General features: G+C 51.4%; 1 protein-coding gene across 2 annotated transcripts in view; it reads right to left on the minus strand.

Moving 5' to 3' along the window:
- The window catches only part of MAN1C1 (mannosidase alpha class 1C member 1), a 138,353-nt gene that overhangs the window by 79,506 nt on the left and 41,278 nt on the right, over positions 1-17,569 (minus strand). For both annotated transcript variants that reach the window (XM_039232314.1, XM_039232304.1), the window contains exon 2: positions 6,454-6,550. In XM_039232314.1, coding sequence (XP_039088245.1) covers positions 6,454-6,550 — 97 coding nt within the window. The remainder of the gene's footprint in view (positions 1-6,453; positions 6,551-17,569) is intronic.

The following is a 17,569-nucleotide window of genomic DNA, read 5'->3' on the forward strand; positions in this document are numbered from 1 at the left end:
TTCAACATCATATTTGCTCCGTTTACAAGGCAAAGATGATTTTTCTCTCTGCCAAGGCCGAACATTCCCAGCCTGTGATCTGAAAATCACGCTGTGTTCATTTTGCCTCTTAGCTCAACCCAAGGCCATAAATCATCCCTCGAAATGGGGATTGGGCTGGCAGTTCTATCGGGGATTCGCAGGGCAGAGGAGGAATCCAATTTGGGGCTCTCATGGTCATCCTGAGCCGGCTGGGAGCACAGAGAGCGCTGCTTTTGGCCACGCAAGTGCCTCCATCCTCCACAGAGAAGACGCCTGAAAGGCAGATCTCCTGACTAAGCAGGACCGTCGCTCTTCCTGGGTTAGTTTGCTGATTCCAAATGCACTTTGTGATGGAGGAGGAGGTCAAGGCAACTGAAGCGAGTGAGAGGAACAGTGAGCAGAGCAGGATCCAGCCCTTCCCCAGCCAAACCCAGGACGGGGTATTAGGGGCAAACAGGGCAGGCAGGGGCTACGGTGGGCAATTCATTCATCCCAAAATATTTATTAAGAGCCTACTGCCTGAGATGTGCCAGGCACTGTTTCTTTCCTTGGAATGTGATTATTCCCACATTTATTTCCACAATTATCTTTTAACAAATAGAATAACAGCGGCAGCAGCTTATGGTTCATGAGTGTACATGGCCAGTGCGACACTGGGTGTTTCCCACACGTTAACTTTATCTGATCTTCCCGGTTGCTGGGTGATGTCGGTATTCTCCTCATCATACAGATGGGGAAACCGAGGTGCAGAGAGATTAAGAAACCTGGGGTGCCTGGGTGGCTCAGTTGGTTAAGTGTCTGACTTTGGCTCAGGTCGTGATCTTGCAGTTTGGGAGTTCGAGCCCCACGTCGGGCTGGCTGCTGTCAGCACAGAGCTGCCTTTGGATCCTCTGTCCTCTTCCCTCTATGCCCCTCCCCTGCTAAGGGAGGAAGGGAGGAAGGAAGAAAGGGAGGGAGGGAAAGGAAAGAAAGAACCGTGCCCGTGGTCACGTGACTAGCAAGTGGCGGAGCTAGGATTCAAGCTTGGACAGGTGTGGTTCTCAAATCCGTACCTCTCTTAGCTCATCATGCTGACAATTTTGCACTTACGTGTTTTCATTCTTGGACAGGGATAAAATATCTTCCTATGCTGGGAGAAAAGAGGAAAATCTTGATCTTTTTCCCAGGCCCTGAATACTCAGCTGATGTCCACTAGAAACTGAGTCCTGGAGACGGGCGGCTGCAGACTCTGGCCACGAAGTACGTGTCTTCTCCAGGTTCCATGAGGGCAGTGGAGTGGAAGATGCACCACCACCAGCCCTGAAACCATCCTTCTGCCCTGTTCCTTTCTCTGTGGCCACCGCATGTGGTGACTGGGGGACAGGGCCGCACAGTGGTTTATGGATTGGTTTGTGGAGTCCGAGAGCCTTGTGATCAAGTCTCTCCTTGATAACTGTGTGACTAAGCAAGTCCTAAAAGTCACCTCTTCTCGGTTTCCTTATCTGTGAAATGGGGATAAAATGGATAATGTGTCCCTTCCAAGGGCTATGAGGAAGACAAGAGAATGCAGCTGCAGTGCCTGGTGTGATACATGTACAGGGAGCCCCCAAATCATCCACCCACCGACAGTGTGCTCTTGGAACAGCTCCGCAAACTCCTAGTTCCTGGTGGCGATCTGGCCATGACCATAGGCCTGCACTCTGACAATCTGGCCTTGGTACATTTAGCTGATCTCAGAGTGGGTGGTGGAAGGAGGACTGGGCTGGGACTCTCGCTACCAGAGTCCAAGCCTCGGTCCTGCAATTAACATGCTGTGTCACCCTGGGCAAGTCCCTTCCCCTCTCTGAGCTTGGTTTCCCCCACGCTCAGATGAAGAGGTAGGACTTTCCTTCAAAGAGGCTCTCTGGTGGCACCCTCCCAAGACTCTGCTCTCGTGCTGATTTTCCTCACTGCCAGGGGAAGATGAAGCTATCAGGCTCACTCTGACTTCTTGGGAGGATTAATGCTCGTTAAGTGCTTCAGGGCTGGCAGCTGGCACCCAAGCAAGGTGTCACTTACTACCTGCCCGGAAATTCTTATTCTGGCAGGAGGCTGATTTATTCCATGGCCTTGAACCTTAACCTTCTCCTGCCCTCTTCCCTGTTAAAAATTCCTCTGTCAGCTGCTCAAATGAAGGTGCACACGGGACGCTGGCCACCAGTGGGCTGCCCACCCATGATCTCTGCAAGGAGCACTCAAGAGCTGGGGAAACAAGGAAGGCCTGGAAAGCCCCGGTGCCCTCAGGTGGGCCCCTGGGCCGAGGGGCCTTGGGCATGCCCCAGTCAAAATAGGAGAGGCACACACTGCCCTAAGGGACTTACGTCATCCTCATATCAGCTGACTTGAAGAATGTCAGACATGAATATGAGCACTGCTATGGCTTAGCTCATTTAGCGTTCAAACCAATCCTATGAGTAGTTAGTATTGCTGTCCCGACCTACAGCTGGGACACGGAGGCCCAGAGAGGTCAAGAAGCTTGCCCAAGGTCACACAGCTTAGTGGTGGAGCAGCATGCAGATGCCAGCTGTGTGGCCCCCAAGTCCACGCTCCTCGGCCAGCTTGTTTAGTCCTCCAACTCTTAGCAGAGCGCTTTCTATGGGTAAGGAGGCTGGGCCTCTGTGTACTGAGCCACTGTGCTTTACGGCATCGCTGCTGCTCATTACAGCTGGTTCCTCTCCCTCCCCTCCTTGAATGAATCCTTCAGGGGGCAGGCTGGCCTCTGAGACTTACTAGTGATAAGAGCACTGCCATCCAGTGTCTGCTCTGGGCCTGGCTCGGGGCTAAGCCTTTGTCTGTCTCCAGGCCGTCACCACGGGCCCAGGAGGCAGGGGCCCCTGCCCCACTCCACAGTCTGAGGCCACGCGGCTACAGAGTGACAACACAGAGGTCCTACTCAGGCATGCTTCAATCCCAAGTCCACACTCTTTCCGCCACCTGGCTGGTCACTAACAGGGAAGTTCTGGTGACCTCTCTCAGGAAGGGCAAAGAGGCAGATCACTGCCATGGCCGGGGTGGGGTGGGGGGGGGAAGGGGGGCACAAGGCAAGGAGCAGGCTGCGACCTTGCTCACCACCCAGGGGCCTTGGGAACGTCTTCAGACAGGGCCTGCTGAGCCGGATGTTAGGAAAAAGGAAGCTGCTTTGATACAGAATTGCTTCGGATACAAATACTGGCTTGAGAGACACCCCACGCAGTGGTCTTGCTCTCAGACTGAGAGCAGATTTGGGGAGGGGTGTGTGGGCAGCTGAGAGGGAGAAATGCCACACAGGACACCAGGCTCGGCATCTGACGTTCTCCCTGCAAAGCCAGGCACCAGCATGAACTCATCACTCTTCCCCGCGTGCAGGCCCGGGAAGGGGGCTGTGAGAGCTAGGTCCAAACAACTTGGCAAGGTGGGCAGCATGGGCACTGCGCCGCCTGACCTTCCTGGCAGGGCTCGGTTTACAGTGAAGTCGCTGAAGACAGTGGCGGCCAGAGCCCAGCCACCCAGCAGCCCACATGAGTCCAGGAAAAGAAGTGGCAGGGTGACAAGCAGCCAGTTCAGGCCAGTTCGCCTCCTTCCATCTTCAGGAATAGTCAAGCTTCAAAGCCCCTCGTGGGTCCACTCCCAACCAGAGCCACCTCCTTGGCATTCCCATAAGCCTCTGTCTCATAGGACACACGTGTGGTGGCCACAGTCCTTGCTACTACACATCCAGCAGGCTCTGTGTGTCAGGTGGGCCCTGGGCTCGGGGACCGTGCAGAAAAACTTGGGCCCGTAGAGGAACAACCTGCCTAAGCCGCACAACCAGGAGCCGGTAAACAAGCACTCGTGGAGTGAAAGAGGAAGTCGAGACTAGCTCCCCCTGTCCAGTGCCTGGGTCCCAGCACACCTTCCTCTCCCAGGAGCCAGCCACCCACTGCCACTCCTTTGCTGGCGCACAAGACAGACACTGCCTCATTGCCAGGATGGCTGCAAACACCGGACGACAGGGCACGCGGGGTCCTGCTAAGGCTGCTCTGGAGACAGACGCCCGGGGCCTTCAGGACCTCCCATGGGCTCAGCTGGTCAACTGCTGACTGCATTTCTTATGCTGTGAATTGTAAATCACTCATACATACTGGGCCCTCTGCATGGTCATACATGCTCTCACAGAAGTCCAGAGAGAAGGACGAATGAGCAGGGGCCCAGAGAGGGAAAGTCACTTGGACTTGGCCACACAGATAACACAGAGCAGAATGAGGACTTGCACCAAGGTCTTCTGCCTCAAGGTCCAAGGTTCTTTCCATTCTAGCCACCCACTCTCCATCAGGTCTGGTGACTGAATGGGGGCTGACGAGCTGAGATGCAAACGGCAGCCCTCAGGAATTTTACACAACGGGTCATGGCTTAGCCCAATCCTCTGTGCAATGCTCCCCGTGGTGCTCCCTCCGCCCCATGGGTGGTCTGAGCAACAGTTTCAGAAATCGGCCTCCCCCGACTTCTGCCAATTCCCTGAATTTTCACCAACTGCCTCCGGGGTTCCAGCCCTGATTTCCCCTAGGAGCCAAAGCTCCAATGACTCTGAGGAGACCCACGCCAGCCACCTTTCCCCAGGGCTGATGTTGGGGAAGATCTGTGTCCTAGGGCAGGAGGACAGCCAGGCTCCTAAACAGGAACCCGCACATTTCACATGGGAGGTTAAAGCAACATCTGTCTTCCCCTCTTCTGACTCAGGAGTCCTCCGTAGGGATCTGTGCTAAGGCAACATTTTATGCACAAAGATGGTAACTGCTGGATTATTTTTCATAGCAAAAAATTGGAAACGGCTTCTGTCCAATGTCAGCAGGATGGTTAAATGAATTACGGCATATCCATGCAGTAATTGCGACCATTAAAAACATTCTTGGTGAAAAAAATTTGAATAAGTTAGGGAAATACTTATGATGTAACATTAAGCAAAACCAGAGAGAGACAGAGAGACAGAGACAGAGAGGACATAAAATTGCATACAGAGGGAAACAAAAAAGTACAGAGAAGACTGCTCGAAGGAAATGAACCAAGATATCAACAGAGGCTGCATCTATGTGGCAGAATGAGTTATTTGTTTTCTGTTTTACACCTTTTGATATTTTTTTCCTTTTTCCTACATTCCTAAGATAATCTAAGAAAAATAAGCAGCTACCCAAATTCTTTCTTTCTCTCTCCCTGCCCCCCTCCCCCAACACAGAGTGAATTATTTGAACATCCAGAAAGGATGTGATGCTGACACAGGAAGAAGTCAAGTCCTGTGTCCCTTTTCCCACACACAAATACTTCTGTCAAGACCATACACACAGGGGTCATTCCTTTATATCTGCCTTTAAGATTTTCCTGGGAGGGGAGCCTGGGTGGCTCCATTGGTTAAGTGGCCAACTCTTGATACGGGATCAGGTCGTGATCTTGCAGTCGTGAGATCAAGCCCTGAGTCAGGCTCCACGCTGAGCATGGAGTGCTCTCTCTCCCTCTGCCCTTCTCCCCTGCTCGCTCGCACACACACACTCTCTCTCTCTCCTGGCTCGCTTGCACGTGCTTGCTCTTCCTCTCTCTCAAAATAAATAAACATTAAACATTAAACAGGTTTTCCTGGGACTTTTCAACTGACATGGTTCTTTGGTTCTGGACCTCAGGAGCCTGTGTCTCTGAAGAGTAAGGAACACGGGGTGTGAGTTTGTGTCTCCAGCCCCCGAGAGCTCCTGACTCTCAAGGAAGAAGTAAGCAGGGTGGCTTTTCTTGTGAAAGGCTTGCAGACAGGGGGGCTGGCGACCTGGAAGGGTATTAAATTTGGAATGTGAGGTCATGCCCACAATAAGGCACTTTGCAGTCTCTCCAGCTGAGAGAGGCTTTTGAGTTAGGAGAACCCAGGGCTGGAGAGGGAGGGGACACGGGCAAGCAAGGCTGCAGGTCACACGCGAGCTGGTGACACATGGCAGCACCCACGCTGCTCCCTGATGGGCCACGGTGCTGTCCGTCTACCGGGTCAGCATGCGAGGCGCACCTGCAGGGCCCCAAAGGCAGCGACTGCGCCCACCTCACCAGACACCTGCTGTTTCTCTAGGACGTCACCCCTACGCATCGAGGAGTGGGTTTAAAGCCAGTCCACACCTGAGCCCTTCAGAGCCCCAAACCTGCTAGTCGGCCACAGGTCTCCATTGCTCACTATCCCCAGTCACATGTCTGAGTGTGTTTGGTCTAAAACACATGCTAAGTACATACAAAGACGGGTGTAGAGCGAGACAGAAGCGCAAGGGTGTCCCCCAAATCTAGAGCGCTCAGAAGCCTGAAGAACCTAGAAGGGACTCGGCCTTGGGAGCGCCCAGGTCTGGGGAAATAGGGACACAACTCAGGGAGTGAAAAGCCCAAACTGCACTCCACTCAGCCAGCAGGGGGCAGTGGGTCTCCCGGACACCAACTCACCGAACATGTTGCCCTCGTAGCCGTCTTTCGTGAGTGGCCGGAGCTCGTTTTTCCCCATCGCATAACGCTTGTAGCTCTGCCAGGCGAACTGCATCATCTACGAGACAAAGCAGGAAACAGAAGCTGAGCACGGCCGTTCCCAACAACCTGCACCGGCCACCTGGCTTTGCCCTGTGCAACAGGATTCGGGACCACATTTAAAAAATAACCTTCCAGGGCTGCCTGGGTGGCTCAGTCGGTTAAGCATCTGACTTTGGCTAAGGTCACAATCTCGAGGTTCGTGAGTTTGAGCCCCGCGTCGGGCTCTGTGCTGACAGCTTGGAGCCTGGAGCCTGCTTCGGATTCTGTGTCTCCTTCCTCTGTCCCTCCCCTGCTTGTGCTCTGTATGTCTCTTTCTCTCTCAAAAATAAACAAGCTTTAAAAAAAAAAAATAACCTTCCAGACTGAATAAGATGACTTCCTTCCCCACAGCTGCCTGGAAAGCCATTCTCCTCAGACGACCCCACGAGCCCAGAGTCCACCCACAGATTCCTTAAAGACACAGAAAGCACCAAAAACATTCTAGCCATCCTTCAGTGCCAAAGCAAAAAGCTACCTCTTCCATGAAGCCTTCCTGTTTTGGTGTAGCCTAAAGTGATCCTCTGAAAGGAAGGAAAACACAGCATGATGCCTGGTATAATCTAATAAGGCAATCTCCTGAGTGAGGCTTTGTTGACTCCATTCTGTAGACAAGGAGACAGGGCAAAGGCATGAGGTAACTTGTCCAAGGTTACCCAGAGTCAGTGAGAGTGTCGGGAACAGAGCCACTGCCCTGTGGTTCTTAGGTCTGCCCCCCAAAGCCTTTGTTCTGTCCCCTAAAGTCACCACATGAATCTCTCTGAACTCTTCCAACACCTGGCTTGAGGTACCCTGGCCAGCCCAGTCTCCCTAGCACCCCGGCTGGTCACCACCAGTGTTTGTTTCCCTGGCTCAGAACCAGAAGCTCCTTGAAGCCCGAAACTATGCTTGCCTCAGTTTCCCCCACGGCTCCCAGCACAGGGCTTGGTACCTGTAGGCAGCAATGAATATGTATTGGTTTTGACACCCGGGGCCATGCAGGAGCTCTTACTACATTAAGGCAACCATGCAGGCCTCTGGGAACATCGCACAAGCACCTTGGTGCCCCAGCTGCACTTAGCCCTGGAGGCTGGAGGGAGTCAGGCTTACAGGCACCCTCAGCCCTGCTCCCACGTCCCCCAGGGCTTCCCTTATTTGCCTCAAGGATGCTGTCTTTTTGCCTCTGCGTGGTGGGCTGCCTGGGTGACGGCGGGGTAGAGGAGGGAGCCAGGCAGGCGGCAGAGGCACAGCTGAGCGACAGGTGGGCGAGGAGGCAGCTGGTGTGGCGGAAAGAGCTCAGGCTTCAGGGCCAGAGCGGCCTGGGTTCTCATCTCACCTCTGCATTGACTTTGGCAAGACTCAGAGCCTCAGTGGACATCTCTTTGAAACGGGAACAGCAAGAGCTGCTTCGCTGAAAGGTTTAATCCCCAATCCGAAAGGTTTGCATGGAAGAAAGTAGCCGGAAATGCTTGGTTTCTGACCTGCCGGCACATGACCGAGAAGCACGAGTCCTCCGCCCTCCTCTGCCTTGAAACTTCCCGTCCGGCCCCCCAAGCCTCGGCCACCACCCCTTCTTCCATCCATCCTCAGTGCTCAAACTCTGCGTGCATCAGAATCACCTGGAGAGCCTGCTAAATCCGACTATCAGCCCCATCCTTGAGTTTCTGATCCAGCAGGTCTGGGGTGGGCCCAAGAATCTGCCTTTCTACTGAGTTCCCACGTGACGCTGCTGGTCTGTGGGCCACCCCTGAAAACCAACCCCACCCCCACGCCTCGCCTGCGATGTGGCTTCCCATGTGACATACATGAAAATGTCATGGTAACGCATGCCAGGCACTTGGCATGGGCTTTGAGTCCTACTTCCATTCCTCTGTTATTTTCTACTTATCCCGAATTGGCAATAACAGAAACTAATTGCCGGGTATGAGTGCTTAAGGGAGACTGGCCTCCTCCCTCAGTCTCTCTTATCTGGAGGCCCCTCAGTTAAGCCATTGCGAGCGGGGAGGGGGTGGGTAGGAGAGCAGCAGGAGGCTGGTAAAACACAAATGACAGGAAAGCGGCAGCAGAGGTCTGTAGGGATCGCACCCTCCCCTCAAATCCCTCCTGCTAAAGAGAGAGAGAGAGAAGTGGGTGTACCAGAGTAATCCGGAGAGTCGTGGGCATCTAGGTGTTCTCAGAGGAGCTGCCTCTGCGGGGACATGGGGACGTTTGGAGCCGGGCCTGCTATCTCAGTCATCCACATGAGTGGAGGGGAACGAAGGCACAAATAATCCCTGTGCCACTTGGGAATAGATTCAGAAAGCAACCAGAGTGGCACTCGGTCTCGGTCTCTCTCATACACACACACACACACACACACACACACACACACACACACACGGACATGTGTCTCCCATCTTGGGTCACAAGTGGCTCAACCTGGGCACTGGACGAGCAGGGGACGGGAAAAGACCCCCAGCCAGGCAGTCCTTACTTCTCTTCCTCAAACCCCCGAAGCAAGCATCAACCAGGGGTCCTGTCCTGTGCTGAGCTACCGTTTGGGCCACAGCCACAGCAGGAATGTGCCCCTGGCTCCACGCTCTACTTCCTGCCAAGTGCTTATCCTCTTTGGGATCTCAGCTGAAACAGTGCACAGGGCAATTCGCAGGGCAGGAGGCCTAAGGCAGGCACCCCACTCCTTCCCCTGCATTCCTGATGCCATGCTCTCAGCAGCCTGAGTCATGCTATCCTTACAGCTATGGGGTAAGTCCCCAGAACCCCTATGCATTGCTGCACACTCATCTAGGGACTGGCACATAATAGGTGCTCACTAACTATTTGCTGAATGATTGTAAGAACAAGAAAATGACGGTAGAGTTTAACACATGGTTGGCAGACTGGTGGACCACACACATCGCGGGCGAGGCAGGTAATGGGTCAGAGGGGAGGGGCTTCCACACAACAGAGGCACTCAGAAGAGGGCAAGTGTGTGTCTCAAGTGGACCCCCAAGTGTCCTAACGGACACATAGGACTGTGAGGGGCACAGGGTGAGGATGACCCACAGAAAGGCTAATCTCACTCTGGAGTGGGTGATACAGGCCTTGGGTGACCCTTGGGTGACTATAGAGGTAGACGGTCCCTGGCTTCATGTGAGGCAGGTCTAAGACCTCAAAGGTCATCCAGGCTCCCTCCTGCCTCATGCAAGTTCTTTAATAAAAGATTCTGTCGCGTCTCTTTGAATACCCCCAGTGACGGGGTGCTCACCACCTTACCAGGCAGCCCCTTTGATTATAGTTTCACAAAGCCCTTCTTCAATCAGCCCAAATCTGTTTTCCCTGTGGGCCATGGGGAAGACAGTTCATGCTGCCTTCATATCAGAGCACCTCAGACAGGGGGAGTCAACTCACCAGTCACCCTGGGCCGTCTGTTGGCCACCTGAGCAGCCCAGCTCCTTCCACAGCTGCCCTCATGGAGGAGTCCTGAGTCCCCCAGAACTGCCGGCCCACATACCCTAATGGTTTTGCAGGGTGCCCCGGGACTCTGTGGCCCACTTGTTATGGCTGGCTATGCTTTTGTTAATGAGCAGAAACCAGAAACCAAAGTGCATACTCTCCCTAGTTACATCTGGACCAGATCCTGTGGGCGGGGACTTGCCATTTGTCCCTAATAATTTCATCTTGTAGGACTCTGCCTACCATTCTGTGCTGTCAGGATCTTCCTAAAACCAGATCTGATAATTTCACTGTGCATGTGTCTGTCTGCTTTGGGTAATCTGCAAATTTGATAGGATTACCATCTGTGTCTCCCCCTGAGTTTTGGACGGAAACATTAAACGGGGGGGGGGGGGGCTGTGAACAGTGCTGGGGAACGGCAGCGGGGGCCTCTCTCCTGGATGGAGCATTTTTCTTTGAGTGTCATCTCTCAGCGAGCAAGGAGCCCACCAATCACTACACCCCCCGTGTCTCCATCTTTGTACATGAAGATGTTGTGAAGGGCAGGGCTGAAACACGGGAACAGTCCCCTAGCACAGCTAGTGCAGACAAAACAAATTGCCTTTTTTTTTTAAGGAAGATCAGGGGTTATACTGGCACAGTTTGTTCTCAGAGATCCCAGTCTGGCTCCTACGAATCAGCATTTTTTGTTCTAAATGCTTGCAAATCACTAACTTAAAAACCTGTTACTGCCTCTTAGGGCGCTATAATCAAAAAGATGGACAACCAGGCAGAGAAGGACAAATACCATATGTTTGCACGTATGGGAGGATTAGGAGGAACTTGACGGAGGACCAAGGGGGAGAAGAAGGGCGGAAATGGTGGGGGAAAGGGAGAGAGGCAAACCATGAGAGACTCTTGAATGCTGACAAAAACTGAGGACTGATGGATGTGGGGGGGAGGGGGGAAAGGGCATGAAGGAGGGCACTTTGGGGATGAGCACTGAGTGTTATGTAGAAACTAATTTGACAATAAACTATTTGTAAAAAAAAAAAAGTTAAAAAGAAAAAAAAAAAAAAGATGGACAACAGCTAGTGTTGGCCGCGGTGGGGAGAAATTGGGACCCTCATGCACTGCTGGTGGGAATGATAATGGTGTAGCCACGCCGCAAAACAGGTTGGCATACAAAGTTAAAGAGTCCCAGCAACTGCACTCTTAGGTGTGGCCCTGTGTGGAAAAGAGCAAACGGCCGGCCCCAGGCTTCTGTCCCCGGAAAGGCCTGCCTGCAAGTGTGGTCCCCGGCTGGCATCTGGGAACGTGGATTTGGTGAATGTTCCCATCATCCTAAGTGGGCAGGGTGGGTTCCTTACCTCAGACTGTACAAACAAGCCGTTATGCTGAGCACCCGCTTTCCCTCGGGGAGTCCTGAGTTTTGGCACATGCTAAAATGGTACCTACATCACCAGACCCCAACAAAAACCTCAGGCACTGAATCTCTAATGAGCATCCCTGATAAACAGCACCTCATGCGTGTTGTCCCAATCCCGTGCTGGAAGAACTCAGCATCTCCTGCGGGATTCCACGGGGCCAGGGCCCTTGGAAGTGGTACCTGGCCGCCTCTGCCTTCCCTGCAGGCACTTTTTCCCTCTGCTCATTTCTCTCTGCGTCCTTTCGCTACAGTAAAAATCCCCGCCAGGAGTAGGACCGAGTGCTGAATCTCATGAGCCCTCCCGGCAGATTGCTGAACCTAGGGGTCCCCTGACGCATCCTCTGGAAAATAAAAAAACACGAGTCCACGCGAAAGCTTGTGCACAAATGTGCAGCACTATTTGTAACAGTGGAGAAGTGAAAAGCAACCCAAGTGTCCACTGGTTGATAAATGAATCAACAAAACATAGAATATATATGCAATGGAGTCGTGCTTAGCCACAAACAGAAATGAAGTACTAATATACACCAGAGCAGGGAGGGACCTTGAAAACACTGTGCTAAGTGAGAGCCAGACACAAAGAGCCACGGAGTGTAGGATTCCATTTCTGTGAAGTGTACACAACAGGCCAGTCCATGTAGATGGGAACAGTGGTCATCAGGGGCTGCGGAAAGGAAGGCATGGTGAAGAACAACCAGTGGGTATGAGGCCTCTGTGGGGTGATGAAAATGCTCTATAATTGGTGGAGGAGGGCTGTACAGCTCTGCAAATTACTAAAAACCACTGACTTCTACATTTTCAAAACAGGTGAATTTTATGGTATATGAATTATATCTCAATAAAGTTATTTATCTTTTTAAAAACTATTAGTAGGGACAAATAGCTGTCAAACCCCACTTGATGTGACACACTAAGGACACACTGCCATCACTTCAGTGGCATTCGTGCCCCAAAGCACAAACCTGAACTAGACTCTGGGGAAAGATCACATAAACTGAATCAGGGGACCATGTACAACATAAATGACCTTCACTCTTCAAAGCCATCAAGGTCATGAAAGAAAAGGAAAGACTGAGGGACTGTTACAGACTGAAGGAGACTAGAGAGACCCAAGCTAAATGCTGTATGTGAACCTGAACGTAATCCCAGAGCAGAAATAACAACGACAATTGTAATTATTTCTATAAAGACAACTGTCGACACAACTGACAAAATCTGAATGGGGTGTGAGAATGAGGTGGTAGTGGGGCACCTGGGGGGCTCAGATGGTTAAGCGTCCGACTTCGGCTCAGGTCATGATCTCATGGTTTGTGGGTTCGAGCCCCACGTTGGGCTCTGTGCTAATAGCTCAGAGCCTGGAGCCTGCTTCGGATTCTGTGTCTCCTTCTCTCTCTGCCCCTCTCTGCTCACACACTGTCTCTTTCTGTCTCCCTCTTTCTCTCTCTCAAAAATAAATAAACATTAAAAATTTTTAAAAAGGGGGGGATAAAAAATCTACTAGGGAACTTTGCTGGAGGTTGATGCCAAATTTATGTATTACAGAGTTCTACTTCCCTCCACTGTAAAAAAAGACTTTTTTTCATGTTTATTTATTTTGAGAGAGAGAGAGAGAGCACAAGCAGGGAAGGGGCACAGAGAGAGGGAGAGAGGGAATCCCAAGCAGGCTCCGTGCTGTCAGTGCAGAGCCCAACATGGGGCTCGATCCAGTGAAGTGTGAGATCATGACCCAAGCTGAAATCAAGAGCCGAGCACTTAACTGACGGACTCCCCCACCAGGCGCCCCCTGCTCACCTCCACTTTCATAAACTATGACAGAACGCGCCCGCTGCCAGTCTCTCTCCAAAGCCTGTCCTGCAGCCTCTAGTCAGAAGATGCAACAAATGAGGAGCTAGCAGTTTTGGTTTCTCCTTTGATAATGATGTTACTATGTTTCAATGAGATGCCCACCCATACTCTGTTGTCCCCCTCCAAAAACAAAAGTCCCTTTTTGTGGTTCTGAGCATTTTCCAGAAGTCTCAGCTCGGTCCAGGCTTCAGCCCCCATGCCCAATCTCCACTTCTGGGTCACTCCTCACACTTGAGCTCAGCTCTGGGCCCTCTATGTCCCTCTTCTGCACACATCCTTTACCATAGTTTTAAAAATAAAGTTGCTATCCCTATCTATCCATCCATCCATTGATCCATCCATCCATCCATCTCTTAATGTATCCCACATGTACATGCTCACTGTAGAAAAACAAAAGAAGACCGCCACCCACTATTCAAGTACTATAACAACCATTCCCAGTTTGGTACTTTTCTTTCCTCTCTTTCCCATTCATCTTTGCTTCTTCCAGGGATGATGACATAAACAGTGTCCATTTTATTACAAAGGCTTTGCAAACATCATTTTCGATAGCCTAACAAGTAGGTTCAGCATCATTTACTCAACCCTCCTCCCATATGATCAGATGTTTCCGGGACTTTTACTTTGCGGCTACTGTAAATAATGCCCTAACGAACATCTCTTTGCACACTCCTTTTTCTGCACTTCGAGTAAGCTCCTTAGGCCAGAGTCTCTAAGAAATTGCTGGGGGAAAAACGAGAAGTTATTAATATGTACGTTCCCCTTCAAGCAAATCCAGAAGGCTTCTTGTGCCCACTGATATGCAAAACCTGGTGACAGAAAAATATGACAAGTTTGTGACAATACAGTAATGTAGTTCATTTGGGGACATAAAAGTTACAGTCATTTATATTTGTGTCGCTCTTTACACACTTCATCTCATTTGATCTGGGTAGTTTGGTAGACTTGACAGGATATGTATTCATACAATCGTGCGAGAGCTCAATAAAATGAGATGTAAAGTATTAAACAGATAATAAAAATTGCTTCTAAGTGCATAGCAGATACACAGAAATCCTAATTATAGAATATTAAGTGAAAAAACAGGGCACCCAATTATATAATGTGAAACTTACTAGACCATGTATGAGTATTTTAAAGAAAAAAAAAGAAGGAAATACACCAAAATGCTGGCAGTGGTTATGTCTGACAGTGAGAAGTTCACCGACTGTTAGTTTTTTCTTCTTATTGACCTATTTTTTCTGGATTTCCTATAATGAATATCCAGAAGTGTTTGTAATGTACAAGCTAAAGTTTGTTAGGATGAAAAACATAAGGAAGAAATGATAGGGTGCTACTCCTAAGTCTGAAGCGAATGCTTGGGTGGGTGGGTGGCCATGGGGTGGATAGGCCGGCACCGGGCTTGACGGAAGAGAGGAAGACCTTTCTAGCCGGGAGTCAGAGAGAAGACCAACCAGCAGGAGAAACAACATAAACAGAAGCACAGAGCCTGCATCTCAAAGGCAAACAGAATCTGAGTGCCAGAGACATGGTCTACTCCCAAAGCCACATTTTACAAGAACTGTGCGAGGCTCAGACTAGGGAAGTGACTTCCTGTGGCCAGGACACACGCCTGAAGTGCACAGGGGCGGTGGCGTCTCCACGAACGTGGGCCGGGACAGTGGCATGGCCAGCTAGGGCGGGGCGGCCTGAGCCGCGCGGCAAGCGGAATTGGGAGGGACTCAAGAACCTGACTCTAAGGATCAAGGGACGTGAGAACTAAATGCCATGGGAAAGTATACCTCTGCCCCCGCTGGGTTCCAGAAATACTCACAGGCAGTCATGGCTTGCGTGTGCATACACGCACGGCCGTGCTGGAGACAGAAGGCAGCTCTAGATGAGTTCTAGAAGCCCCCCTCCCTTCCAGCAGTCTGTGGTTTATAGATTCAAAGGACACCTAACAATAGACCACAAACTCTGGCGGAGTCCCGCGAAGGCAGGAAACAAAGCTCCAATGATAGAGAGACACGAGCAGAGCAGTGGGAGCTGAATCGCAAGCCATCCCTTCAGTTCTTTCTCAAACAAAAGACGTCCTTGTCCACCTGAACAAATTACGATGACGTGAAATCTTAAAATGAAAACATATTTGCTAGCCTGATGCAGACATTATAATTTTGTTTAAGATGTTCTTTCTACCTGTCTCCGAGCTCTAGAATTCTCTCCCGAGAAAAGCGACTGGCCTCCACCGCGTCGCCCAGACACAGAAGTTTAGCCCCGCTCAGGAGCCCCAGAACAACGGAACCAGGAGAGAAAGGGAGGGAGGAAATCGGAATGACTGGCCGCCTGCCCCTAGAGTGGAAAACGAAGAGAAAGTTTGTGCTGCAAAGTTCTTTGGGGGCAACCTGGGAGGAAGGAGTGATCAACCAAATGGTGAGACATTCCCCTTTGTAAAGAAAACCCGTACGCAGACAGTGGCGGGCCTGGCAGTGACCCAGAACCACAGTTGCAGCTTCTCAGAGCTGCCAAGGAGGGAAATGGATCTTTCCAGTCATTAAAGACAAGTGCTCACACCACGACTTGCAGCCTTATTGACGTCTCCCAGCAGTGACACCTGGCCCCACCTGCAGGGGTGGAGTGGGGACGGGATTTATACAGATAATGAGATTAGAATGTTGGGTTGATTTTTTTTTTAGTTCCCTTTCAGCACAGTCCAGGGAAACAGCGGACAGCTCCGTACCAAAACCCCACCCAGATTAGATTCCTAAATCTAACCCCATCTATCAGGGCCCCACAGTGTGATCTGACTGCTGGCTGTTGAAGAGACAACCGTGAGTACATGTAACCCCTGGTCTAGTGCAGAAGCTGATACAGGTGGGATTGGGCTGTGCTGAGCGGGGGAGGGGGGCAGGGGTGGGATGTGGGGGAGAAGGGGAAGTACTGCCTCCAACCCTTTCACTTTGGGGTTTGCGATAGTGAAAGGCAAAGGCAGGAAATGAAATGTCCTATCACTCCCTACCTATCTGAGGTCCAGACCTCTCTCCCACATCCTGCCCGTGGGATTCAGATCTGAGCCGTCTCAGAAATCACACCTCATCTCTAGCTGGCCTCTGGTGCCATTGTTAAGGGTGGGGGGTCCTGGAGGCAGGCAGACCCTGCTGCTCCAAGTGCGGTCAGGGACCAGAAGCTGGGCACACCCAGGGAACAGGCTAGGAACTCAGCATCCCGGGCCCCATCCCAGATCTGCGGAATCAGAACCAGCATTTTAACAAGATCCCCAGGTGGGTTCTGCCACCCACTGGCAGTGTGGCCTTGAGTGAGTGACTGAACCTCTCCGAGCCCCAATTTCCTCATCTGTAAAATAAGGGGGGGAGGATTTAATCCTTACAAAAACCCGGAAAGTAAGGTAACATATGTAAAGTGTGTAGTGCAGCAGCTGGTTCGTAACACGTACTCCGTAAAGAACAGCCACAGGATCACAGCTGCCCTATTGATTCACCCCCGGAGCACTCCTCCATTCTTGCCCCCCTGCCCCAAGACTCTAATCCAAGGTGCTCCCACCTCAACATGGGACTCATGTGGCAGCCTCCTAACTGGCCTTCTGGAGTCCTCACCCACCTCCTACACTGTTCTCCATACTGTAGCCAGGGTGATTATTCAAAATGCAAATACACGAATATCTCTATGCCACCCCCAACACATGCTAAAGGTATAAAGATCAAACTCCATAAGGCCCAACAAGCCCTGTAGAGTCCCATCCACTCGTGCCTGCAGCCTCAGCTTATCCTCCCTATCTCTGCCCTGGCCATGTCAGCTTTCCTTCTCAGTTCCTCGAAGAACCATGCCTCTCCCTGCCACAGGGCCTTTGCACATGAGAGCACCTCTCCTTGGACCACTCCCCTCTCTTCCTTATGCCTGACAAATTTCACTCATCTTTCAGACCTCAGTCCTATAGAATCCTAGCCTCCTGGATCAGGCCGAATTCCCCTATTAGAGTAGATCATCAAAGTCAGGATTTTACATTCATTGTGTGATTGATTAGTTGGTATCTGTTTCCCCCCACCAGATCATAGGCTCCACTGATCACTATCGCTCCCCAGCCCCTAGCAGAGTGCCCAACACACAGAGGCCTTCCATGCATACCTGTTGAAATGAATGTCTAAGGATGGTGACAACCAGGGGGAACCCCCTGGGTTGCGCATGTCATGAGGACCATGGAGTAAGGGCAGTGCTGGGACAGAAACATGGACTGCCCGGTGGCTTTGACTCAGCGAGGATTTACCAAGGGCCCAACAAGAAAAGCTCCAGCTGTGAGGCCACAAGAGACAGCAAGAATGAGTGAGACTCTCTGCTATGAGA

Source organism: Hyaena hyaena, unplaced genomic scaffold, assembly GCF_003009895.1.
Source record: "Hyaena hyaena isolate Hyena2069 unplaced genomic scaffold, ASM300989v1 scaffold_3, whole genome shotgun sequence".
In the NCBI taxonomy this organism is placed as follows: domain Eukaryota; kingdom Metazoa; phylum Chordata; class Mammalia; order Carnivora; family Hyaenidae; genus Hyaena; species Hyaena hyaena.